Here is a 27339-nt window from a genome sequence, read left to right as displayed (position 1 = left end):
GCATAATGCACCTTTAAAAAAAATTGCCCAGATGAACTGTTATCTGTGCATATCCTGCAAGAATTGCTTTATGTGCCACGTTGTTGAAGAGGATGAACAAAACAACAAATGGAAAAACAAGGTAAAACATATATATAGTTTTTTGGCAATTTTCACAGTGGAGCTGAGGGAAGTGTGTCTAGAACTCTAAAAATCTCTGAATGCTGCTTCCTCCTAAAAGAGATGGATAGATAAAATCAAAGTTATTGTGTGAACCAGTGAGTGAGGAGCATCTGCAGAATTCATCTTGGACTTGTTGTAGTTGTTATGTACAGCTCCTAATTGTGTTTATAACTTCATGTATGTTTTTAGGTGGTGGTAAGCAACTGTACATGCATGTAACCCACAACCTAATTGAAGCTAGGGCACTAACTACCCCCAATTTTGTATTATCTGCCAAATTATACAGCCTTACAAAGCTAGACATGCTCAAAACACCACTTTCACTGCATTACAAAGAGAGCTTATTTCCTGGCATGCCTGGCAAATGACACAAAACAGGTCTAAATAAAGGCTATATAGACCAATGGTAATTTCGAGGCGCGTATAATTTGCAGTCGGCGTGTGGTTAGCGTCTCTCTTTCCCTCTTTTCCTCCGACTGGATTATTTTCCAAGTCTTTTTTTTTTTCTTTTCCTCATTCGGTGCTAGAATGAGAACTATGTCCTTTCTGACCAACTCTGGTATTAACATCAATTTGAACATTCCTGAGGAAAAAAAAAACACACACACACACACACACACACACACACGCAGGCATACAGTGTAGTGTAGCCTAAATCTCGCCTTACAAATGGAAACAGTCTGGGTGGGTTGTGGACTTTGAGTTCTTATCTGTCCAAAAAACGGGGGTCCAAATAAGGATAAGGGTGAAATATTGCCAGGAAAGTAAAGCAGCAGCGGTTTTGCTGATCTATGGCAGTGGTTTTTACGAACTGTGGTGCGGGGACCGATAATGGCACATGGAATACATCTGACTCAGAAGTGGGTAGTTCTGGTTAAGAGCTGGTCCTAGTTTAGCTCGGTCCTACTTTACGGTGTTTAGTTCAGCTTCAGTTTTAGTTCTGAAGTATCCCTGGTGAAGTCCAGTCTTAGTCCTGGGTTCAGTGATGGTTCAGTCCTTGTCTCAGTTCTCGTTTAATCCCGTATTAGCCCTGGGATTGTCTTAGGTTTGGCCAAGGTTTAGTTCTGGATCAGAACTAGACAGTTTGGTTCGTCTTCTGGGTAAAACCTTTTGAATCTTGAAGTAGTCAATTAGTATTAAGTCCTGATCAAATGTTTTCTCTTTAATTTAGTCCAGTTTAAGTCAAAATATATTCTAGTTTTCTGGAGTCATTGTGTCTTTGTTTGCTCCGTCCTTGTTTTAATTAAACCCATAGCCTATAATCCATTTTCTCTCTGTAATCCTGGTTTGGTTAAGTCTTGTTTTACTCCTCCATATTCAGGTTTTATTTACTCCTGCTTTGCCCTTGTTTAGTAAAACATTTCTCTGTAAATCCCTGCATATTTTCTCTGGTATGTCACCTCAGACCGACACTTCTTTATAAAGCGTGCAGTTAATAAGGTTAAAGTTGTGTTTTCAAAGTGGTAGGGGGGCATACTGTACTTGTGATCAGCCCGTTCTGGGAGTGGCAAGAGGGGGTGAACGCTGAGAGAATGGGCAGTCACTAAAACACCCCAGGCTCCTCTCAAGTTCAAACCGCACAAAGTCTGTCTCGCCTGCATCCTTGGACTCACTCTCTCCTCTCTTCTCTCTCCTCTCATCTCCCCTCTGTCTGGACAAGGGACTCGCCATAAAGGCATTAAAAAAAAACTTAAGTTGACTTTCTATTTGAAGAAGGAAAAGAATAACTAACCAAGCATCATGGAAGCCATCAAGAAGAAGATGCAAATGCTTAAATTGGACAAGGAGAATGCCATAGACCGCGCGGAGCAGGCAGAGACGGACCAGAAAGCGGCGGAGGATAAGTGCAAACAGGTGAGCGGAGCCTATATAAGGGGAGTTAATATAAAAAACAAAGGGCCAGTGTTGCGCACAGGAGGATTTTACAGTATAAAGAATGGGTCTTTATTGCGTCGACGTATATTAGAAAGAGTTGGGGGAGCGTGGAATAAGAAGCACCTGTCATATCAGAGTGGTAGACAAAATAGGCTGAGATTGTTTACACAAAGGTTGGAACTGTTTCTGCACCCAGCAAGAAAGCAATGAGAATGATCAGAAAGCACCAAATACATGAAATATATCACCTTTCAAGTATCACCAGGCTAAACTAGGACTAAACTGTACTAACTCTGTTATAGTGGCTTATCAAGGTGGAAAGAAAAGGTGTTCTATTCTCTATGTGTTATTCATTTTGCAAAGTACAATATGAATCATAACTAAATTTAAATGTGTGTATCCATCTGCAGTTGTTAATTTACTTGTTTTGCACTTTTGCTATTTTGTACCTTTTCAAATTGTCTGTCCCACACTGTTTGCTTAAGCTAAATGAGAAAATATGTTATTTTTTGTGGGGTTTTTTGCCTATTTGACATACGGTACTAGTCTCACAGCATGTTTATCAACTCTTTCCACATCTCGAGTCTGGTTTATTCTAATGACTAACATGTTAGGCTAGCCAAAGTTTGTACAGGCAGCCTGACGCGCCAAGTATTTCCCATAGAAGGTAATGTTGACTGTGGTGAACAGCTGATGGTGCCCCCGGACGCTGTAGGCATGTGGATGAGGAGGCAGAGGGCAGACGCAGTAACATGTGAAGTCTTGGATACTACACTGGGGAGTATTGTGATGCCCAGGGCCTTCACTCCAGCTGATGAGAGGTTTAATGCTAAAGCGTCCACCACTGTGAGGGCTATATTTAAGGGAGTCAAAGTGATGTGTCTTCTTAATGCGGACATGTAGTATTTTGCATGTATTAGTTGCTGCTTATATGTGCTAAAGCTATATGGTTATCAGACTCTCTATATAACAAATGCACAGACATGAACTCAGACATTTGGAAGCACAAGAATGTCCTGCGTGGGGGGCTTTTTCAAGCATTTTTGGCTCATAGGCTTTATAAGACGGGACAACTCGGGGTGAAAGAGCGGAAAGAGATATTCAGCAAATCGTTCACGTTGATGCTGAGGTTGGAACAGTGTCTCGTGTCCCTCAACCACTCGACTACCAGCAGCGCCAGAAGGTCCTGGTTTTTGGTTTGATCCTGAGCCAGGAGGGGCTTTTCTGCGCGGAGACTCCATGTCGTCCTCGTTCTGGGTACTCCAGATTCCTCCATCACTAGAAACATGTACAACATTATGGACACTATGGAGTCCAGTGGGTCTGGTTCAGGGCTAAAAGTTTTAATCATAATAAACATTGACAGCTAGTTACTGGCATTTCTGGGTTTACTCATTTGTTATTATCATTAGAAGGTGGTGAGATTAACAAGCCAAGCATTGGAAGGAATTAGGCCCATAATGTCCTTGGCTTTGGCGATAACCGTGAGACAGCGCCATTGTTGTTTTGGGATTTCAATAAAAGGTGAAGTAGAGGTGGGCAATGTATCAGGGGTGTCAAACTCATTTTGGGCCGAAATTCAGCTCCCACGGTGGGTCACGGCCGAATATAATAGAAATTAAATTTTTTCCAATGAATGAATAATAATAAGCTATGATTTGGTCAAAGCCCCAACTTAACTGTAGCTTCATTAATAACAACGGCTTACACTTGCATTGCACTTTACAAGCCTGTGTCACAAGTTCCTCAAAGTACTACATAGTAGCCATTATTCATTCACTCCACACTTGGTGGTGATAAGCTGTTATTGAAGCCACAGCTGCCCTGGGGCAGTGTCCATTTCCTACGTGGATATATAATGTGTTGTTCATATCCTGAGCTCTTAATTTGTCAGTGGCAAGGCAAGGCAACTTTATTTATACCGTGCATTTCGTACACAAGGCAACTCAATGTGCCCTCTGCTGGACACGTGTGGAACTCTTTCCTTTATTTAAATTTAAGTGGCTAGAATGAGCATTCTGGTTATTCTTTAAAAATTCATAACTCCGCACAGGAATGGGCTAGAGACATACTTTTTTTTTCTCTTTTTACATACTATGCTCTACAGGTTAGGGGCCGGATTAAATCATCTCCGTATGTTTGACACCCCTGGTCTACAAGATAATATCGAAAAACCCATTTTTTTTTCCTCGATTTGGGGTCAATGGGATAATTAGAGAAAAATCGGGGGGAAAAAGGAGGAAAAATTGGAAACATCTGATACAAAATTTGGAAAGGTTTGGGGGAAAAAATTGAAAAATATATGGGAAAAATCTGATACAAAATTTGGAAAGGTTTGGGGGGGGAAATGCAAAATATATAAGAAAATTTTGGGGGAAAAAATGAAGAAATAGTGTGTTTTTTCTGCCCTCAGTCTGTTCAGGACAATTAGCTTTTTGAGCGAAAAAGCAATATAAATGTAGACGTTTGCAGCACATTTTTGCTTATATTTTCGATGGTCTGCAAAGATATCGCTTCATCACCGTCGCCCATCCCTTGGTAAAAATCACATAGTGTTGCCTCGGCCACATAACCTATGAAGTAAGTCCTGAATCCTGGGTCTGAAGTTCATTGTATCACCTAGAGACGTAATGAGAAACGGTAAATACTAACACCATGGAGGTTTTAGCCGTGCATCATGCGGGAGTACACAAAGCCAACATAGAGCAACAGTGGAAAGTATCTCTTGTCCAAATACCCACCTGGGACGTTCTAAGAGTACACACAAGCAGTGACAGACCTCAGTAACACCGCACATATGGGCCCTTACTGCCTCCCCAACAACATCAAGTGCTGCGGGTTTGAAATCCAAGTCCATTTCCAAAGCGCTATACAGTGTTTACACGGCAGGGACACAAGCCGAGCCGGGACGTGCTTTCTCTGCTGTTCTTGGCACGAGCAAGCGGCAAGGCCAATAAAAAGACTCCAAAAGCACTCAAAAATAATACGCACTATCAAGATAAATTATGCACAAGGATTTGGTATATATTCCAGTAGGAGGGATACTTCATGAGTTGTGGCTGATGAGAAATGACGCTGAGCAGGCTGAACTGTGGAGGAAAATCAGGACGTTTGATACATAATTTAAGGGTAGATTTTGAAGTATAGGGCAGAACAGCTTATTCATTTCATAAAGAGGGATTTATAACCAACAAGTGCAAGACATGGCATGCAACGTCGCGCTGGTGTTGCATAGTTTTTGTGCATTTATATTGTATGTGTTTTGGGTTAGCATGAGAGAAACCGTCTGCAGAAATACTTTTATGTTGCGCAAACTCAGAGAACCAGATACATCATAGTTTTCTTCCCAATGAGAGTTGATTTACAGAGCACTTATACATTTTGTGTGGAAGCCATCATCTTATTACCAAAATGTTGTTACTTTCCATGAGATCTGCAAGTCTTTTGGGTGATTTGCCTAGTTTAGTCCCATTTCAGACTCGTTTGAATCCCGATTTACTACATGGTTAAAGACATTATACACGTTTCTTTTCTAGTAGAGAAACAAACTTAGTTTTGTCCTCATACAGTATTGTGAACTCAGACATTTGTGAGAAAAAACACTTGTATCAATTTCATGAACTCGTAGGCTAGCTTAAAGCATTTCTGTGAAAGTGACCCTGAAAAGTGACACTGCAAGTTGCGAAATGTGCCTCTAAAGAAGAACTGGGATTCTACAAATACGTCAGGGAAGTTAGGAATGAGTTTGGACGAACATATTGATTTAGTGGCTTCCACTTTTATTGTTTGTAATAATATAGGGCCTTAAAGAGACTAAATGCAAGTTGGTCATTTTATACTCACTACTGCCACCTCAGGTTATACGTGTAACAGCAGTCTCTATATTAAGCTCGTGCATGACGGCACTTCGGACCGAGGTAACACCTTTTTGAGTGACAGTAGAGGCAGTTGTGGTGAACAGGTCTGGGCTCATTCTACACATGGCTGGAACATGTAGGGGGAGGAAAATACTTATTTCTAACATTTTTAAACTCCGTATAGTCCCTTTAAAGTCTTGACACATTTGGATAAAAAATAGCTAGCAATATAATGGAAAGTACTGTGTTAAAATGGTTGAGGAAAATCTCCATAGCGTATCTGTTACCAATAGACATTTTTTTTTCTCACATAATATTACTATAATGCACTACATTTTGAAGTATTGTGTAGATTTTTGATGACTTTTCTAGGACAACATTTATGCATGGGGAAAGAGGATTATTATTATTATTATTTCTATGATCATTGTCTGTTTCCTCGAGAAAAATGTCCAAATGATAGAGAGGTATGAAGTGCTCTTCTGGGAGGCTGTAATACCCCTTTGAGCCACGAGGTAGAGTTAGGCCTATTGCATAAGTGAGTCAATCCATTATGCCCATTGTGCAACACTCCTCAGTAAACTCTGGAGTTTAGAGCTGACAAAGCATTACAACTATTACCTGCGGTCGCAATCACAGTATGGATCATGTTTTACACCTATGTTGTGATAATTTCTTCACTATATGTTGCACTGAACAGATCATCTTACCTAATACTTTTGTGTGACTTGGCTACACAAAGAGAAATGTTTTGCTGGTAGTTTTGTAATACAGCAATTTTAAGATACAAAGCAAAACAATAACACATTTTAAAATGTTGCTTTAATTACGAAATATTGAACCCCGTGCTCTGTAAGTCGTTTAATCATTAACAAAACAACTTTCACTAAACTCAGGACGCCTCATACCAGATATTGAAAATACAAAGGAAGTCTTGGAGTTTTGCTTTTGATCTCTTTGTTTATTTATTGTTTACTTCCTTCTGTTTCGTGGCATTGACATAAATAAATATTGGAGGGAAAAGTGACCTCACCACCACTCTCTCCGTCTTTGTGTTTCTCAGCTGGAGGATGAGCTGCTGGCGCTGCAGAAAAAGATGAAGGGGACGGAGGATGAGCTGGACAAATACTCGGAGGCCCTGAAGGACGCGCTGGAGAAACTGGAGCTGTCTGAGAAGAAGGCCACAGATGTGAGTCAGACACAAAGAGAGAGAGAGACAGATTTATGAATGCACTATTAGAACCACATATTAGTTTGCCCCGATATGTGAATTCCCCTGTACCTGTTCTTGTTTTATTAACAAAGAAAAACACAGTAAGAACAGTAATGTATCACATGACCCCATTAGCTCAAGCACATTTAGCTCTTGAGACAAAACAAGTGTGAATCATAGGAATGGTGGGTCTGGACAGAGGGGTGTGAATCACTGCGACACCTGTAAAGAGTCAGAAAGTCATTATGAAAAAGTCTGGGAGTCTGGGAAAAAAGGGAGATCAGTTTTTAAAATAAAAGTACTTTATTTTTGTGCATGCCTCTTGCGAAAGATTCACCCCATCATCATGCTTACACCAGTGGGCCGGGTGACACGCTCACCTTTTCTCACTGTTTTATTTTGATAGAAAGAATGAAGCCTATAGGCCACTGAGAAAATCCCTGTGGGCTGCAGTTGAGTCCAGAAACATAGTTTGGACATTCCTGACCTCCTTCTGTTTGGATGACAAAATAACCCATTGTTCTACTGTAATCATTATTCAGACGTTTCACATAATTTTTTCAGGTCAGCAGAATTTGCAAAGTGTGTACAGTAGCTAAGGGTAACTTAAATAATTCATGTTGATTTCAATGGTGTATGAATAAATGATACAACAACAATATGAGATACATTGGATGACAGTGGCACAGATGGTGTAGTGGGTCGTCTCATGATCGGAGGGTTGGGGGTTCGAATCCCGGCTCCTGCAGGTGCACACTGTTGTGTCCTTTGGCAAGACACTTTACCCACCTTGCCTGAGTGGTTCCTTGATGCAAATATGTAATATATTGGATGCATACTGTAAGTGGAGTCCAGTTACCATTATTATAATTGCATGTACAAGTTCGGACTCTTTTAAATGTAAATAATCAGAAGAAGATAGATATTCGAGGGAGTGACAACGGCCCTGTTTCACAAACAAGGGACTCCATGTGCCATGTAGAGAAGAAGGCCAAGTGGTCGCATCAGATTGACAAACAGTTGCAGTTGTGACCTGGTTTGTGGTAACTATTTCATTATGTCATTTAAATTCCTATCAAAGTGAAATAAAAACTAGTTCAAGGTCTAGAGTCCTTTCTCACAGCACAAACAATCTATGGCAATTGGCCAAATGATGTTATCACTATAACGGCAAAAAGTGGTTGCATTGTTGACGGTTGAAAGAACTTAAAGCCTTAAAGGAACAGGCCGCCGTTCTTCCATACTGAGATATGTTCTTACCTGAGCTTAGACGAGTTGATGCGTACCTGTCTGGTTTGTGTGCGTGCCCATGGAAGAGCTTGGTCACTTCCAACTTCACCCCCGTTTGGAGCCATAGGAATACATTGGGAGAGGCCAAATGCTAACATCTTTCGTCGTTTTGTGTGACTGACCAGACAGTTACGTATCAACTTAAGAACATATCTCAGTATGTAAAAACAGTGGCCTGTTCCTTTAATAAGGCAAGTTTGTGAATCCAATCAGAAACAAACGTGAATTTTCTGTTTGGAGATTTTTCTTAAACCATATACAGTGTACACATAGCTTTTAGAATGGAAAACCCAACTAGAGCATTAACAAGACATTCAAATAGGTTACCAAGCATTGGGACACTGACATTCTCAATAAATGGTTCACTCACAGACATTACGATTACTCATCCAATTAGGTTACTAACCACAGACCTGGATGTGACCTAATGCAGTGATCACGAAAGACAGTGACGCAGACAGAGCTGACTGACTGACTTTGGGACGGATAAGTGAGTTTTTCTCAAGCACAGACACAACGCGGACGCGCCGTGGCCGAGCAGGAATCTCAGGAATGTGGCTTAAGCAAACAGAGAACTCTATACTGCGGCTCCCACTAATGAAATCAATGCCGTGGCCTTAGAATGGGGCCATAATACAGGCTGCTTTGTCCATTATTGGTCTAAGATATGCATACAGTAGACAGTAAAAAGCAATACATGTGTCATTCTGTAATGCAGCACAACATTGAACGGATTTGATAGGAAAACAGTAGCGGCAGAAGCACAAGTAGTGGTATTAATATGAAACAACTGTGAGTGGATCTACTTAAAATAGGATCACAGTATGTAGTAGTAATCGTCGTAATAGTAGTGATGTAGTTGGCTTGTCCTCTTGAGATACATTACGTGAGTATGTGCTGGAGTTTTGGGTTAATTTAATGAGACCTTAGTAGCATTTGTAGACTGATCTCTGTATCATATACCAGGGGTCGGCTACATCAGGCTAGGGGGCCAACTCCAGCCCTACAGCATGTGGCCCCTCAGATCGTTTTGAGAAATATGAACCTACTAAAACACTCAAAAAATTCAGAATATATAATTCCTTCCAAATGTTCCTAGGGGAGGACTCCCAGACCCCCTTGCTTAGAAAATACAGTTAAACAAAACTACCACTTGTAACAAACAATAATTGAGTTTGGGTCAACATGGGGGAAGCCCGGCCCCTCTCATCTTGTGACTAGACAGAAAATCAACACACAATTCAGAAAATTTGCCTCCCCCTTTTCAATACATCTAAAAGTATGAATCATAGATTGCCAGAAATAAACCAGATAAAACAATTTCTCAAAAGATTGTTAAAGTAGAAGAAAGACTTCTTCACTGCATTACTGTAGCACTAATGCACACTGTTGCTGTGTCCTTGGGCAAGACACTTCACCCTACTTGCCTCCAGTGTTTGCATACATTGGCGTATGATAAATGAGAACGACAGAGTGAGTGGTTCCTTATTGTAAAGCGCTTTGGGCCTGATAAAGGTAGAAAAGCGCTTTATAAGTTGAGTCCCTAAAGCATCAACTTTACAGAATAATCGGCACAAAATAATACATTATGAGCTGCTGCTACTTCTACTATCACTATTGATACTACTCAAATACTGTCACTACCACACATGGCCTCAAACCTCGCTTGAGGAGCTAAAATACTCATGGCTTATATACGTGGGTCAGTCTTATTTTGAACATTTTGGAAAAAGCTATAACCCAAACTTTATGACTGACTTTCTCAAATGTGTAAACTGCAATGCCACTGAACTAAAGCTATGCTGCACCTAACTCAAAATGCAAAGTTAGCGAGACAAGCAAAGACACGTGAGCTCATTTCTTAAACATTTCTCACATTTCGTGACTGCTGCTATCAGTGGCACATGGAAGCAATTTCAAAATGTACGTACTTCTGGAAAAAAAGGTTGTTTTGGAAAAGTGGAAATTGTTTTAGGTAAGATATTTTGACAGATGTATCGGCTTATCTTGATCTTCCTCGGGAAGAAGTCCACAGAGGTTAAAGGTGAGATAGCGGTCTGTGTAAACAATGTTATCTATTCAAAAACATCATTCTGAATCGACATGTTTCCACAAATTTCTACCTTAGATGCCTTAGAGTCCAATGGCATAACAATGTTTTCATATAAACAACTGTGTCATAGGATGGACAGTTTAAATGCAGGTTTGCTGTGAAAATGTACATGAGAAGAAGAAGGAGGAGGCGATAAAGGAATGTGTCGCCACCCAATGGCTGCAGGTCATGAATGCACCGAATCAATTTACATTCCTGGCAATTGTGGGTCAACAACAGGGCTGCTTGAATAGGGTTATTAGAGCCCACCCATCTGAGGCCCTCCAGAGAAATATACTGTAAACTACCTCTACTGCTACTACTACCACTACCACTACTACTACTACTACTACTTCTACTCCTTTTTATTGCCATTCCCAAGTTATGACAATATCCCAGTGAGTCAGAGTGCACTGTCCTGAAGATGTTGCAACAGAGCAGACGGGGAAATGCCTTGACAAGCAGAAGGAGAATCTGTAGTGGAGTAAGCATCTACTTTATGTGCGAAAAGAAAGCTTATGGGTAATATTATACTGAATAGAACAGGGGGTGTCGAGCTCATTTAGAGTGGGGGGCCAAAAATGTAAACATTGTGTTGTCCTAGGGGCTGAAACAGAAAGTCTGTTTTAATAGAAAGATTTTTAATTTGACTACTTTTATTACTATCTCATAACACTTTTAAATAGACTGTACACAACCTATCCCCATTTAAGCTTCCAGGGTTTCATAAGGCTACTATTGATGTTATACTTTGCTAGAAATCATGCTGCAAGCTCTGTTTGTGCGTTTGTAATAGCGAGTAATCCATGTATTACAAATTAATAACACAGTGACCGGCATCAGACCAACAAAAATAATTTTGAGTTTCACATGTATGGAACAGAGCATTCCCACAAGAAAAACACATTTCTTATCTTATTTTTGTATTATTCATCCATTTCCTTTACATGCTTATGCTAAACTTTAAATATATGCTGATGAGTTAGTTGTTTCTCAGAAGTAGACAGTGGAGTACAGCAGAGTTCAGATTAGGATGTACTGTATCGTACAACAAAACGGAAGAATAGTCATGCTGACTCATAATAAGAACCATAAAATAACCACAGGCTATGTCTGTTGTCAGTGATGGAAACAAGTCCTCTTATTATGTTAAGTAAGTTCTGTGTGTGTATATATAGGCCTACAGTTTAGATTTTATACTCTCTTTTAAAGTAAAGTACTTTTGATCTAGTACTAGAGCTAGATTAAATATGTAATACTCGCACAGATGAGTACTTCTTCAGCCATAGCCTCATTTTTACTTTAAGTGCTACTTAAGTTATATTATGTTTTACAACTGGCCAAATATTTTTACTGATTTTCAAGATAATGTTCTGCATTCACATCTTCCCACTCGTGTTAACGCACAACCTTTGGTAATTTCTGAGTTATTTACACTTAATTACTTCCCATCACTGCGAGTTGTAACAAAGGGGGACTATTGGAACCAACGGCCTGGTCTCTACTCTCTAGCTGCGCCTCTGACTCTTCCTCTTATTCAGAGCTGACATGTTCGCTTAATGCTACACCTTTACTTGCCATATAAGTCCACAAAGGCAAATTTCCCTCTTACAACACTCCTCTTTTGTTGCGCGGCGCGTTGAGCCTTCCCCTCCCGGCTCCTGTGATGTCATCTCTGCGCTCTCTTCTTCACTGGATTGGAGGATCTCGACATAAATTTCCTGAAAACTCCCAACCCTTTTTTTTCTTCTCTCCCAACACTGCACGTCCCTTATTTCCTGTCCCAGAAAAAAAGTTCAGTAACGGAGCCACAAGCGGGGGAACTTTTTGGTCAAAACCGTCACGTTTTAGTGTCGCCAAAAGCTAGATTTTGTTATCTCCAGCATCTTCTTTGCGCGTTTGGGGGAAAAGTACTGAGAAGAAATGGAAGAAGTCAGAAAGAAGTTCCAGGCCCTGCAGCGCTTCGCGGATGAGGCAGAGGACCGTTCAAAGCAGTTCCAAGCAGAACTCCATCAGGAACATGAAGAGCGAGAAAAAGTGAGATTTCTTCCCCCCTTTTTGCGCACTCATATTTCCTCTGCAATTCTTTTTGTCATACACTCCGGATTCTTGACACAAGCCACGCCGTTCACATCCGTTCAAACTATTTTCATTGTCTAACTATTTCGCCACAACGAAACGCTAAAATCCATGCTTTACCCATATTTGTACGCGTTGGTAACTATCTGCCATTTTCGATGCTTTGCGTCGTCTTACGTGAACGAGCCCTGAACAGGAAGTCGCTGCGCAGACCCACATTGACCTAGATTTGTAAAGATTGACTATTCTTTATCAAAAAAAACATCTCCTCTAACTCGTGAGGTCTTAGAAATAGTGTGTATCTGCTTTTTCTCTGTGCGTAAAAGCCACTATAGCCATTTCCTGTTTGCTGGTGTTGATTTGAAAATGCTTAGAAAGGGTGTAGTTACCAGGGTGTGTTCAAATACCGCTCCACTGCGCTCTCACACGGTTTGGGAGAGAGCCCAGAGCGAACCACCTGTAGGAGCACACGGCCCACCAAGGATACATGATTCATGCGTAAAACGTTACGGAGGAAATTTGTTATATAAGCGTTCGCGCATTCCCTCCAAAAGTCGTGTGTTTTTTTTTAGTGTTTTTTTTTTTTTTTCGCAATCCTCCCCGGATGCCTTCACCTCCTTCTTATCACTCACGCCCAGAGCAGCGAGGACACGTATCAGCGGGCGCACACAGGATCCAGGACGCAGTGCTATCATCATGGCCCTGCTACATACTTGTTCAAAACCAGCTGTGGCGCATCACGGTTCAGAAAGTTCAAAATCCTTTCGCGCACTGGCTGACTGACTGACTGCCCAACCCCTCCTTCGTGCGTATCCCACTCACGCAGAGCAAAGTTTGTGAACGCAACGTTGTGGTTCGTAAGATGCCAGTGGTATGACCTCACCACTGCAACTGTGAGTTTCTGCATTGATCCGCCAAACATTTTCTCAGTTTTTCTTTATGTCTGTCTCGCTTTCTACAGTGGCACACGTCCAATTTAGTAAGCGGGAGGACAATAAAAAGGGCAACATCCAAAGAGCATTTCTTCAGGGCATAAACTATTGAGTGCAAATGAATGCCAAATAGTTTAGTGATTCGAGTCTTTATAGAAACCCACAAGAATCTACAGAGCTCAAAACCCAGTGACTTTAAAGATTTAACAGCACAATTGTGTTTACTGCGATAACCACTATATTGATGTTACAACACACAACTTGAATGACAATACGGCTTTAGTATCTCAGAGAATAATGTGTGTAATAGGTAAAGTTACAACCTAGCTTCATTCTTACCAAAACCAACATGCTTTTTACCAGTGCAACAAATCGATATCCAGGCCTTGAAGAGGAATTTCAACAAAGGCCACTAGTAGGCCTGTAAGTCAAGTTTCATTGTATTTGATCGTTGGTTTTCTGTGATGTTAAACATGTCCAAATACATGTATCAATGAAATTACATTACAAGCATAGCTACGTACATACAAGCTTATAAACTCATTATTCACTTCTCATGCGCCAATAAAGCAGAGTTCAGAGGAGTGCATCAGAAAGAGCATCTGGTCCAAGTGATGTACACGAGTTGCTACGGCAACCCAAGATGGCAAAGCCTGAAAGTGTTTAAGACCGTCATAAAGAGTCATGTCATCAGTGTAGTATGCAACGTAGTTATGGCTGCATTGCACAATGCTTCCAAACGTTAGGTAACAACAGAACCCCTGTTAAATGTTTTATGGTTCTTGAAGTCAGTTGGAAAAAAGTAAAAATGCAAAAGTATGACAGTAACGAGACAAATATTTATTCATTTTCTGCAGAGTACTCCCTGTGGTTCCTGCACAGTTGAGAAAATCTGGATCTGGCCAACATTTACCATTTATCCAGACTTGGGATCACAAACCTCAAATGTTATCCTATTGTAATAAATAAACTGGGCCAGATGATTACTTTTAAAACTTTTGCGATTACAGAGCGCACCTGACCTCTTAGAGCCAACAACACGCACACATGTGTTGCAATTGCATCCAGTATTCGATTTATTTTTAACATTTGTTTCCACCATTTTTGCACAATGTATAAGTCTGCTGCAGTTTCCTGTTTATTCTGATGGCCTTGTGCAAATAATGAAACTTAACTCAAGTGTGCAAGGTCCAGGGCTCATAGTGTGGTTTACTATTAATAACAAGACTTTATTGGACGGGAAACCATGACACTGACTTTGTTAACGAATGTAAAACACAAGATTTAGTAGAAATAGGCACAGAAAACCACAGTGGGCAGTCGATTATAGATGGTTTATTAGTGGTTTATTTTCATCTCTGGCCTGTCAGCATTTGGCACTTGTAATGATGATTTCCACATTGATATAGATCTACAACTACTCAAGGCACTGTCTTATCAATAAAGTCAATTATGGAACGTCACACGAGCAACTAAACTGTTGTAAAACTCAAAACAAACATGCCAGCAATACCAAATATGTTGCTATTACTACAGCTAGTGCTCTTATTGCATTAAATGATCAAAATAAAGCTTAGAATATAACGTATTTGTCATGTTTGCCTCCCTGTCAAAGCAAAGCAGCATCTCCATGAAGACGAGCTGGACATGTCCTGCTCCCTGTCCACTCCCAGTTGATTCATTATTTTTTTCACGAATAAAAACAGCCAAATAAATGCTTGTATGTTTTTCTATTTACTGGACTTTGCCTCGACTTCCGACTCCACAGGTATCCGCCCAGTAAACATTTTCTCCAAAACGTACACAAAGGCTCTCCTCACCGTGCTCGGTTTGGTCTGGTCTGAAGGCTGAACTCTGACCCCTGGCCTGTGTGTGTGTCTGTGTCTCAGGCGGAGGGAGAGGTGGCGTCCCTGAACCGCAGGATCCAGCTGGTGGAGGAGGAGCTGGACCGCACTCAGGAGAGACTGGCCTCAGCGCTGCAGCGGCTCGAGGAGGCCGAGAAGGCTGCAGACGAGAGCGAGAGGTGAGAGAAGATAGAAGTTAGATAGGGCTGCATAATATTGGAAACAACTTGCGATACAGGTACGCAATGTTGCAATCATGATAGTTATACTGTATATACATGCATATTATTGTGTTTATTATTATTATCATTATTACTACATATTTAAATCAAATTCTCTACTTCATGGAGCCTCTCCCACATGAACAAAGCACATAGCTGTTCCTATCCATCCATTCATCCATCCTTGTGTCTTTCAATTAGTTTAGTAATGCTAAAATTGAACTAAAATGGGAAAAATATGACTTAAACTGATTTTTTTGTACTTCTATTTCCATGCATCTTTTGTTTAAGGTGTAGTTTGCAAATTATATGTAAATCTCAAGTCAGATGGAAAACTTAAAGCAATGCTAAGTAACTTGTTTACCTAAATAAATTCTTAGTCCCTCTGGGGGTAATACAAGTGTTAATGGGATGATTGGAGGGTCTTTCATCTCCCCCTGGTGTCTCTGGCCGGAAAACCACAGTTGCAACTTCGCCGCCACCGAACCGGAGTCACCAATAATGGAATCCCGAAGAAGAAGCTAACAGGCTAACGGGCAAAGCTAGCTGTGGGCTAGCGCCACTTAAACAGTATTCACAGCCAAGTTTGACTGAAAAAAATGATTTCCATTGCGTAATTGGATGTACAATATCCCTCTCTCCCTTTGTCTTTTCTGTCAAGGTAGTATTTACTCTGACGGACAATAAGTTAAAAAAAAATCGCAACTTGCTAAGCAATTGTGCTTATGGCCTCTAGGGGCAATGGTTACTTAGTGCTGCTTTAAGTGATTTTTGTTATACTGTATATTGTGGCTTTTTGGACATTGCATCACCTATTTTCTAATGTTATCTATATTCATTTTCATTTATTCATTTATTTTAGGCAGTGGCATGAAGAAATACAAGGTAGACATTAATCCACATATACTGTGCAGGACTCAGAGATGCCTTTTACAAACATGCACAATTAGACAGAAACCAGACAGCTCATTCGAGAAGAGCTGCTTATTTGCACTCAGTCCCGCCGGCTTTTCCTACCCGGAGGAGTTACTACCCTGGCCCTTGTGCTGAGTCCACCGCGGGCCCACCGCGCCCTACCAAGTGTTTGTGCCTCACTTTTCTCTGTGTTGTTGAGAGTAGAGTTTATTTGACTTACATGACTTTGCTCATTTCTTCAGATAGCCTTAAGCCTATCGCAGCTGCAGACGCTCCCCGTTTGTTCATATGCAAAACACCAAACTACCACAGATAAACCGTGTGCACCGTCTGTGAAAGGCTAGAGGGAGAGGGGTTGCAAAGACAGAGAAGTGAGAGAGCTGGACAAGGTGCAGAGGAATGATGACCGGTGAAGGGGAGAGAGGGAGACGGAGGGTGGTGTTTATATGATTCATAACATTGGATAGTTTTAGAATAGATTTATTGTGTAATTTAAAAGTGAGGTGTTGGACAGGGCGTAGCTTGACTGAAATTTATTAAAATGAACATTATTTTGTCCTCCGCCCAATTTTTTATGTATTATAATGTCATGACTTCAATGGAAAATGAGTTATTGTGGCCCTGTAGAATAATATATAAGATTAATCAGTTCTTTTGTACACACAATACACAAAGTCAAAACTAAAAAAAATATATAGTAAGTTATGAGTTAGCAGTTCTGGTATTCCATGCTTTGTTTCTTCATTATGAAATATCAATGAAATATCCATTTTCCATTTCAAAACTGTCATTAGACAATGAGTCACGTCCTAACATTAGCTTGGTTAATGTTTCCACTTCCTCTTACTGCTTTTTATAACAGTATCATGAATTAGAAACATTTTGTTTGCGTCCTTGAACATGAATCTACAGGCTCAGTGGAAAAGTTAAAGGTAACGGTTGTTCTGGGCAAAGTTTACTGAGGGCTGTCGTCTTGAGAAGCCTCAGAAGAGTAAACAGTGTGTATGTCGATCCTAAAACTTAAAAGTGACAGCAAAATACTTCCACACTTAATGTAGTATAGAAAAAAAAATACACTTTCTTTTCACTTTCAGCTGTACAGCCGGACTTAAGTGCTCTCTTCTTTTTCATTTACAGAGGAATGAAGGTGATTGAGAACAGAGCCATGAAGGATGAGGAGAAGATGGAGATCCAGGAAATGCAGCTCAAAGAGGCCAAACACATCGCAGAGGAGGCCGACCGCAAATACGAGGAGGTACTGACCGAAAAAAAAAAAAAAAATTGCACAAATGAAGAATGTGTAACCAATCAAATGTCGACGTGATTGCAGGTTGCCCGTAAACTTGTAATCCTGGAGGGAGACCTGGAGAGAGCAGAGGAGAGGGCAGAAATTGCAGAGCTGTAAGAACAAATCCGCCGCCTTGATGTAACAATATTGGAAGTGCTTTGATATCACAGTTCAAAATCTCTCAAAAAGGACATCATGGACTTTAACTATATATTGAATTGTCGGCCCCTTGACGTGACATTGTGGAAAAGTAAGGGCATGTACGCTTTATTGTCTCCTGAGGGAAATGTGTTCTCAGCTTATGACCCTAATCCTGGAGAAATCAGTCTGGAGCAGTGCTGTATTTCCATATACTGAGCCAGTAGTTCATGGTCTGCAGTACCTAGCTTTGAGGATTAGCCGGTTTAGCATGTTGAGGGGTTGTAGTACAAGTAACTTCACAAAGAATGATCGCTCTAACCAATCGGTGCAACCAACTCAAAGAAATGACTGTTAATCGCATCTCCTTGGCTTGGTTTTCGAAATAAGAAAACATATAGTTGAAATTAAAGCATTAAATTGAAGCTCTATGCTACCTGCCTTGGTTTATTGCCATATATGTCAGTACCCTGTTTGTCTACGGCAACTCCAGCAGCCTTGCGTAATCAGGAAGCGCTATCCTTACCTCCTGCCCTGGCTCCAATCCGATCCATAGTGCAGTTTACCCTCACTATGTAGTAAGAGCTTCTTCTGATACCGGCGCTAATGTCCGACAGTGAACTACAACCGTTTTCTACACGACATGACAATAACTACTGTACTATACTGTGATATTACATGGAATTTGGATATTGTTACATACCTACTAATCTTTTCATTCCTTAGCCATGTCTTTTAACATTATTTCTACTTTTGTTGCAGCAAATGCACTGATCTGGAGGAGGAGCTGAAGAATGTCACAAACAACCTCAAGTCTCTAGAGGCTCAGTCTGACAAGGCAAGTGTTTGAATAACTACTCCATGTGCAAATAGCGGTGTACGAGGAGGATTTATCTCATTATTTGTCTAAGTGATCGTGGCTTTGGTATTGCACATCACTTTAATACTTGACTATAGTAAAACAAAAAGGCTATAGACGGCTTTCTTCATATGTACACATCAATTTGAAACCTGTGCCACTTATTGAATTGAAAGGGAACCACACGAATCCCATCCTGAAACATACACTATCGGTTAAATCTTTCAACTCCCGACCATGAACTGCACTGAATATGCACATTTCCGATCATTGCATTTTCATAATTGTGTGAATTACTCTATTATTTCCACAGTATTCTGAGAAGGAAGACAAATATGAGGAGGAGATCAAAATGTTGACTGACCGGCTCAAGGAGGTGGGTTCAGATGCCTTGTTTTTACAAAAATATGATTTTGTGCTGATGACTGCCTTGACATTTGAACACTGCTTATGGTGAAACATGAAGTGTTCACGCAGAGATCAAAGGGATTCATTTATTCGACATATCGTTTAGAAGACAATACCAACGACTTCAGCCACTATGCAATGAAGTACCATTTGGATGATTATAGTACATTCATATACACACAAACTGTAATTGTACTTGATAGAACTTTGGGTCCCCATTTCTAAGGTAATGTCTATGGATAAGTTTTGCCAGTTTCAATAATGTAGCCCAAAGACTATAGCTCAGAAAGTACAACAATGAATGTCTTTTCGCATGAAACGACCACTATGTACTATTTCTTGCGTAATTTTACGTCCGTTCGCCTCCATTTGCAAGCATGCTCGGCCTCAGCTGACCAAAGTGTTTCATTTCCCCATAGGCTGAGACTCGTGCAGAGTTTGCGGAGAGGACAGTGGCCAAACTGGAAAAGACCATTGATGACCTAGAAGGTATAAACCCCCATTTACTTTGTATTAAACTTACCTGTAGAAATCTATACATTACTTTTATTTCTTCTCCTAAATCCTTAATCCTAATCTCTAATATTATCCTTTTTTATTTTTCCTTTCCTTCTTCCTTGTTTCCATCTTGGGATCTTCCTGGACACCTCTCCTCTCTCTCCCTTTGAACTTTGCCCTCCAGACGAGCTGTACAATCAGAAACTCAGATATAAAGCAATCAGCGAGGAGCTCGATCACGCACTTAACGACATGAACACCCTCTAAATAAAAATAAATGTTTACAGCTAATAGCACCTCGCCTTTACCTCCACTTTGCACGACCAACAGCTCTTTCCTCTGTTCACCTTTGATCCTTTGCATTATAGCGGAATAAAGTCTATTTGTCTATTTTACTCTGCCTCCCTTTTCCCTTTTACTTATTCACAAAATGGTCGTATTATTGTAAGGTGAGTCAATGTTGGAAAATACATGCCAAAGCCTGTCTCATAATTAAAAAGACTTAGCACTATTTCTTCAAATTGAGCCAACTGAATGATTTGTGAATGAAGTCCATATATATCTGCTGATTACAAAAAAATCTCACTTTGATAATCTCAATCTGCAACAAAATCTCTAGTATTATGAACCAAAATGTAAATTATATGTTTGTATTATTTATTTTTTTACACAGCATCCTATGTTAAGACAGACAGTTTACTCTGAAAAGTGATTATTGTGTCATATTTATTAGTTTTATTTATTCTTAGTATCTTAATGACATGTTTTTAGTGTCTCTAAGTAGCATTTTCAATTCTTAAAACTATTTAAAAAAAATTGATGTTGGCTTAGGCTGGTGGCAAAACTTTCGGAAAATGTCATGAAAATCAAAGCGTACAGTATCTTTGTGGGTTATGGTGCTTGTAGTAAGACTAATCAGTACTTTTGAAGCATAGAACCTATATTTTGTGGTTAAAAATACTGCATGTAATTATAGAGAAATGTACATTCACAATTACATAATTGCAACTTTGGGCATGAATCAAATAATCTGAAACAAGAGCTGCACAACGCACTAGCAATTATTATTATCACGGTAACTTTAAACTACTTTAAATGTCAGAAATCTGTATTGTGGAACAATAAAGTAGCAATATTATTGGTATCGCAACATTCAAGATAATTATTGATCATTGCAAACCTTCATGCTACATTATTTTACATCTTCTATAATCTGTGACCATTTCTTTACAGACAAATTACAGCGAGCCAAAGAGGAGAACCTAGACATAAACCAGCGCCTGGAACAAACGCTGCAAGAACTGAGCTCTTTGTAAATCATGAAAAGAAAAAGTTGCACAAAAACATGATTTTTATTGAACATCTCTTTTTTTCCATCCAATTTACTGGAAACTCACTACTATTCCCTATAAACACACTTCTAACATTCCATTTTTATATTTATGGTTTTTGAATAATGCCCCTTTTTGTATTAAACGGTTTTGGGTCCATATCTTCACTTCTGGTGCTAAAAGTTGAGTAGCACACATACAATTGTTGCCCATATTGATAATGCTTGGTTTATGTAAGCTGTTTTCTGTGTCTTTGTTCGCCCTGGCTTCAGTTTTGGACTAGACAAGTAATACCTTGTGTAAGTTCATTCTTGAGTTTCTTGTGCCGACTTGCTCTGAGCTCTCTCTGCGCTTCACTCTATGGACCAACTTACAGTATAAACATCTCCACTGCTGTGTAGCCCCTGTGTTTTTTACTAGATTCAGTGGACAGCAGCAAACAATAAAGACTAATGTTCATTTCATGTTGATTCTTGTCATTTGTACCTTCAAATACGGTAATGAAAGATTGCTAAAATACTAGTTACTACTTGACAAACAGGAAGACTGGGTTTTAAATGTGTGTTTGCCTGGTTGAAGAAATTCTTCGCCTCATAAACTTTGAGTGATGGGGCATGAACGCCACCTGGGAAAGTAGCAATCATCTCATCAGCTGCAACAGAAATGTTGTGAAATGTCAGCACACATTTCACAACTTTAAATGATTTGTTTTCATAAAATCACTCATAAGTTATATGTCAAAACACTGTAATAGTGGAGTTTAATATTGTCAAGGAGTTAGGCTAGAAAGAGGGAGCATTGTGCTTGACCAAGTCATTGAGTTGTTTTAGCTGTCCAATATATGAACATCACAGAAGCCACCAAACCCACAGGCCTCTATGATCTCACATTCTGTTGAATTTGTGAGGCCTGGTGGAGGGGCGGAGGCTGACACTGAAGACATTCAGAGCCCAAAATTTGTATCTATATTTATACATATATTTATGTAAGATTAATTATAAAACTGTAAAAAAAGCTTTTGAAAAAACATTCCAGGTTTAAACCCCAGAAGCCAACCCCAGGCTAGAACATGTTCTTTCTTTAACTTGAACAAAAGAAAATGAATTAGACTATACTTTTATTAGACGAAATAAATAAGAATAAAGAAATTTCATGATAGGACTAACTTCAAAAATAAAGTCAAATATGAGTATTATCAAATGACCCTCTGTTTCTGTGATTGACAAATCCCAATAACATAGACCGATTTTCCACACTGCTCAAATCCTTTGCTGTCAATAATGCTTTATTTTGGAATGTTGAACCAATTTCTATAAATACTTGAACAGCTAAAATATTACAATTTTAGACTTAGTTTAATTTTACAACCATCACAAAGCCTTGCAATTGTAGCTCTGTCCCGCAGAGGGCGACACACGTTGGTTCGTTTCTTCTTCGCTTAAGTATTCGCCGGGCGGGATTTCCGCAATAATATCAAGTATGGCGAAAACGTACGATTATTTGTTCAAATTACTTTTAATCGGTGACTCTGGGGTCGGGAAAACCTGCGTTCTGTTCAGGTTTTCAGAGGACGCGTTCAACTCCACGTTTATTTCAACGATAGGTGAGATTTAAGGCATTAGCCGTGTCCCGGTTTGACTGTTTACAAAATGAAACTGGATCCGTCAATTTGCTACCAAGCTAATATCCGCTACTAACATATTTTGTGTTATTCTTTAGCGCGAGTCCGTGTTATGGCACATGTTGACATGTCTATAAACCTATACAGAGTTGATGTGCTAAAATCTGTTTAGACTGTGGAATAATTAGTGTGGACACGTAAAGCCGGTGAACAGGCGCTTTCCTTCCCTAGCGGCTAGCATTAGCAGCTAGCAACAGGAGCCAACGTGTATAAAATTGAGAGTGTGACACGTAAGCAACTTAATCTGCAAATACTGGAGCGGTGTGAGGGTTTAATCCGCGCATTGTTTCCGTGGCACATTGATCTGATCGAGTAAATTACACACTACTGCAACAGCGAGTGTATAACAATGACACAAGGCTAAGAGGCTAATGCTCCCACTGACCTGCATTTGATATATCCTTCTCAGGCATCGATTTCAAGATTAGGACGATAGAGCTGGACGGGAAGAAGATCAAATTACAAATATGGTAAGACATCACTAATGTGGATTAACTATTGCTAAGCTATCTATTTTTAGCACTGATTAAAATTCATGTCAGGTTAATTTCCATCGGCAGTCTAATATGATTGCGATTGTCTTTCTGCTGGCCATTAGGATGAAATACCTCTGTTTGCTGTACTAATGTGCCCACAAATATACCTGCTGATTTATTTATAAGACATATAGTAATGTAATGTATGAAATAATAAAAATGTGTTCTTTATTTTTAGGGACACAGCAGGACAGGAGCGCTTCCGAACAATCACAACGGCTTATTACAGAGGAGCAATGGTTAGTGATTATAAAGTAGTCATCCATGTGCCTTAGCTTTTGTATTTACAATAACATTTTGTCTTAAGGGCATCATGCTTGTCTACGACATCACCAACGAGAAGTCTTTTGAAAATATCAAGAACTGGATAAGAAACATTGAGGAGGTACGACAATGGGACAAAAAGCACACTGACACATTGGATGTATTATAACATTGCGTATTGTTGTTTTGTGCAGCATGCATCGTCTGATGTTGAGAAGATGGTTCTTGGGAACAAGTGTGACATCAATGACAAGCGGCAGGTTTCCAAAGATAGGGGAGAGAAGGTGAATACATTTGACTAGTGATTGCGTAGTTGGCCTCATTAAAGCAGCCATTGTAATTCATAGATCCATGTTTCTCCTTTCAGCTTGCATTAGAATATGGACTAAAGTTCATGGAGACCAGTGCAAAGGCAAACATAAATGTGGAAAATGTGAGTAAATTAGATTATGATTATATTATATTATATTATACATGCAGAATACAATCTCTTGTCTGTTTTCCTCAGTCCTTTTTGACACTCGCCCGAGACATCAAAACAAAAATGGACTCGAAATTGGTAAAGACCACCTTTTTAAAATTCCATATTATTGACCTGTGTGTTGTATAGTGCTGTATGTCCTGACGTGAATTCTGTTTATATTTTTCAGGAGGGTAACGCTCCCCAGGGCAGCGGTGCCGGAGTAAAGATCTCGGAGCCTCAGAAAAAGACCAGTTTCTTCCGCTGCAGCCTCCTCTGAGGTCTCTTTCACTTGCTGCCGCTGGACTTAAACTTTAACGGACTGTGCTCGCTTCAGCACTTCTTCCCTCTGTCCTCCGTCCAAACACAAGACACTTTCTGTTTCTTCCACTTTAAAGCTTCCAGCGACGTTTCTCTTGCAATAGGATTCAGTGTCTCCATGGGGCATTATCACCATGTCCTTGTGGTGATCACTTTGAAACCAGACACTTCAGACTTTTCTTTCATCTTGCACAGGCGTAGCACAAGTGTTCTCATTTAGAGGGAGGGAAAATGCAAATAACAGTTGTGGGATTTCAGTATAAATATAATATCTATTTTTATCAGTGCTCTTTCCCGTAGTATGTGATACAAGTCAGGCAGAGATGGATCGGCTTTAAACACAGTAAGGCACTGCGAGAACAAGTTTTGAAATATCCAACATTGTTCCTCGTATTTCCCAAAAAGCAATCATTTCCAAGACGACTTAGAAAAGTTTATAATTTGATTCTTATTTGTTGTTTAGCTAAATGAAGTCTCTGCTCTTAGGACAAACATTTTAAAATCACTGACGTTTCGCACTGTAGGCCCCCGCACAAGGCGACACATGCAGCTGTGCACTTTACCCGTGTTTGTGTAGTCTGTGCCAAGTGGTAGTAGAACTATACAGCTACTTAGTAAAGGAGGGAAAATCACTTATACTTGGGAGTTTTTGGGCAATTTTATTGCACCTATTTAAAATGATAATCTTTTCTGTGCTATTTATCCACTGTTCTCGTATTAATTCACGAAATACACTTATCAGGCTCAATGTTATGACCATTGAAAGGAGGAGTGAACATTTAGTTCTTTATAGAATCCAACAAGGGGAAGAATGATTTGAGCAAGTCGGTGGGTGCAGCTCTATGTATTGGGTTTACTTTGGTCAGTATTTATAAAAAGTTGCTCCAAGTATTTTTATTGGGCTGCGTGTTAGTGGTCATAGTATTAAGCCTGATTAATGTCAAAATATTTACATATAAACCTTGTATCTCTTATGCTACTGTCCTGCCAAAGTATGTAAAGTATTTTATTAACCAGTCCCAATGACTTCAGTGCAAACACATTAGTATTGGCGTACATTTCTGTGGCTCTAGGTGGCGCTAGAGGAGTTTGAACTCGTGGCCGTCCAAGTAATTAATAAGTCAGTGTTTCATCTGTCCTAACCCCTGAAACCTTTTAACTGTAATGTCTTAAGCTCTTCCTAGCTCTAAATATTAAGCTCTTAAATGCACAAAAACAATGGGGAAACTTGCTCTTTCTCATACCTTTTTTATTATTATTATTATTTGGGACCTCATCACTATACCCTGCCCATTTGTCTTAACAAGTCCGTGCGATCTTTGGTGAACTATGCATCGTGAATCATGGACCTCTGCAATTTCAGTCATTTTATTTCAACCTGTACAGTTTAATGTATGGGGGTTTGTTAAGTTTAAATGCTGAGACAAAGGATGGACTGCACTATGGCACCAGTGCAGATTAAAACTAGCAAATAGCATGAAGTAGGAATAGGTTGTGTAAATACTGTAGCTTTAAGTTTGAAAATTGGGGAGCAAATTTTGAACTATCCTGTACTATGGAGCTATAAGAACATAGACTTAAGTAATGTTTTGGTATTTCATAGCAGGTTCACTTTCTTTCTGTTGAAGGAGATGCAACATGCTTTTCATTTCAAAATTTGGCTTCAAGGGATTTGGTAATTTGTAGTTGTTTGGGAGAGACTAAAAAACTATGGTTATCGAAATCAGGCAACCACTTGTGACATTTGTAATTCTAAATCTGCATTTTATCACATTCAAATCACTTTTATTGTGGTAAGGCAGCATCTTACACTTTAAACTTGGCAGGCCACATTTTATGTTTACGTCTCTGTGTTCTGTATTAAATCTTGTTGAGCTTTCTGGAGTTTGTGAGTTTCGTGGCAACCTCTTGATCTCCTTTTGGTCAGCTGATGTCGCAGCTATCGCTGATTCTTGGCTTGATTCACATGAACCTCCTGACAGCTCCACAGAGAAACAAAGCGGCTGCCAGCTTTGTCCTTCGTGAGATTTTATAGCCTCATAGTAAAGGGTCATTTGTGTCATTTACATTTATTACAAACCACGTGACTTTTTTAAATCATCGTCATACCTTTGTTACAACTCATTGACATGGCTCAAATACGCAAGTCTTCGTCATGATTTTCTGTTTAAATGTTTCAAGGGGAGCAATTTTGTACATACCGCATTGACAATAAGATCTACCTGAGCAGTACTGTACTTTGTAAACCCATATCGATATGTATCTACTATTTGTAGATATATGTACTTTTGATTTAATAAAAAGGATATTTTAAAATAGCTTTGTACATTTTTTTTTCTCACAAGGGCTGCACAATAAGAGACAATGGTGGTATTTATAGGCAAAACATGAAGCAAAGTTCAAATGATGAAAACCTCAATTCATCACTGAAGGCTTTTATTTCTGGACATTTATTCTGGAAGTTCGCGTGGGCGCCGTCAATCTAAAGTCGTCGAATTGTGCCCGCCCCTTTTCTCCTATCAATTAACATAGTACTGGAGAAGTCCAGATGAAATCAGGTACTACACGAAAACAAAGACGTTTTTAGGCCGCGCAAAACATCTAAACATCAGATTTGAGTGTGAACATTTTCCGTCATTCTCCGTTTAAATGAACGGCCTTCGCGCTTGACCGGAAGTGTCAAAACAACGGAAGTGCTGAGACGAGGCAAATGTGGGCGGGGCGGAATAAGGTGAGTCACCCCAGCCTTGGCTACTACCTGGACATGGAGGCGTAACTGCACCGTTGACCATCCTCTCCCGGCCTCACGTTGCTCAAGCTCCTCTTGCTGTGGCCAATAAGCTTTTGTTGTTTTCTTTAGGAGTAACAGATTGGTACACAAGCCTAGAGCGCCCTCTTGCAGCTGTCTGTGTGAAAATAACAAACATGTTGAGCTATAGATTTTGATTTATAAGTCGCACCCCCAGCCAAACTATAAAATAAAGTGCGACTTGTATTCAGGAAAATACGGTACACAAGTTGTTAATTAAAAAGAAACATGTACTGCACTGAGTACTCGGACTCTGGAAGGCTTTG

General features: G+C 39.8%; 2 protein-coding genes and 1 long non-coding RNA gene across 6 annotated transcripts; 2 read left to right on the top strand and 1 right to left on the bottom strand.

Moving 5' to 3' along the window:
• Positions 1 to 1764: 1764 nt before the first annotated feature.
• On the top strand, positions 1765 to 21466 carry LOC306973075 (tropomyosin alpha-3 chain-like). 4 transcript variants are annotated; one of them, XM_079569888.1, is made up of 9 exons: positions 1765 to 2016; positions 6958 to 7083; positions 15390 to 15523; positions 17618 to 17735; positions 17811 to 17881; positions 18669 to 18744; positions 19079 to 19141; positions 19593 to 19662; positions 19856 to 20058. In XM_079569888.1, the coding sequence occupies exons 1-9, from the start codon at positions 1903 to 1905 to the stop codon at positions 19936 to 19938; spliced, it is 855 nt and encodes a 284-aa protein (XP_079426014.1). In that variant the 5' UTR covers positions 1765 to 1902; the 3' UTR covers positions 19939 to 20058. The 4 variants fall into 4 exon arrangements, with proteins under 4 accessions (XP_079426014.1, XP_079426013.1, XP_079426016.1 ...); XM_079569887.1 differs by lacking the exon at positions 19856 to 20058 and adding an exon at positions 20905 to 21466 and having other exon boundaries at positions 1771 to 2016; XM_079569890.1 differs by lacking the exons at positions 1765 to 2016; positions 6958 to 7083 and adding an exon at positions 12233 to 12526 and having other exon boundaries at positions 19856 to 20043.
• Positions 3060 to 12180, bottom strand: LOC306973131. Its single transcript, XR_013793550.1, has 3 exons — positions 12064 to 12180; positions 6931 to 7059; positions 3060 to 3315 (listed from the first exon to the last, which is right to left on the bottom strand). It is a non-coding gene; the product is annotated as an uncharacterized lncRNA (long non-coding RNA).
• A 984-nt stretch (positions 21467 to 22450) lies between the features above and the next one.
• On the top strand, positions 22451 to 26582 carry LOC306972210 (ras-related protein Rab-8A-like). Its single transcript, XM_079568754.1, has 8 exons — positions 22451 to 22605; positions 23093 to 23153; positions 23398 to 23458; positions 23527 to 23604; positions 23678 to 23767; positions 23851 to 23916; positions 23992 to 24042; positions 24134 to 26582. Exons 1-8 carry the CDS (start codon positions 22482 to 22484, stop codon positions 24221 to 24223), a joined length of 621 nt encoding a protein of 206 aa, XP_079424880.1. The 5' UTR covers positions 22451 to 22481; the 3' UTR covers positions 24224 to 26582.
• Positions 26583 to 27339: the final 757 nt, after the last annotated feature.

This window comes from Gobius niger (genome assembly GCF_951799975.1).
Source record: "Gobius niger genome assembly, chromosome: 13".
NCBI classification, from domain to species: domain Eukaryota; kingdom Metazoa; phylum Chordata; class Actinopteri; order Gobiiformes; family Gobiidae; genus Gobius; species Gobius niger.
Note: the sequence above shows the minus strand (reverse complement) of the source record. Positions and strands in the feature narration are given on the sequence as shown.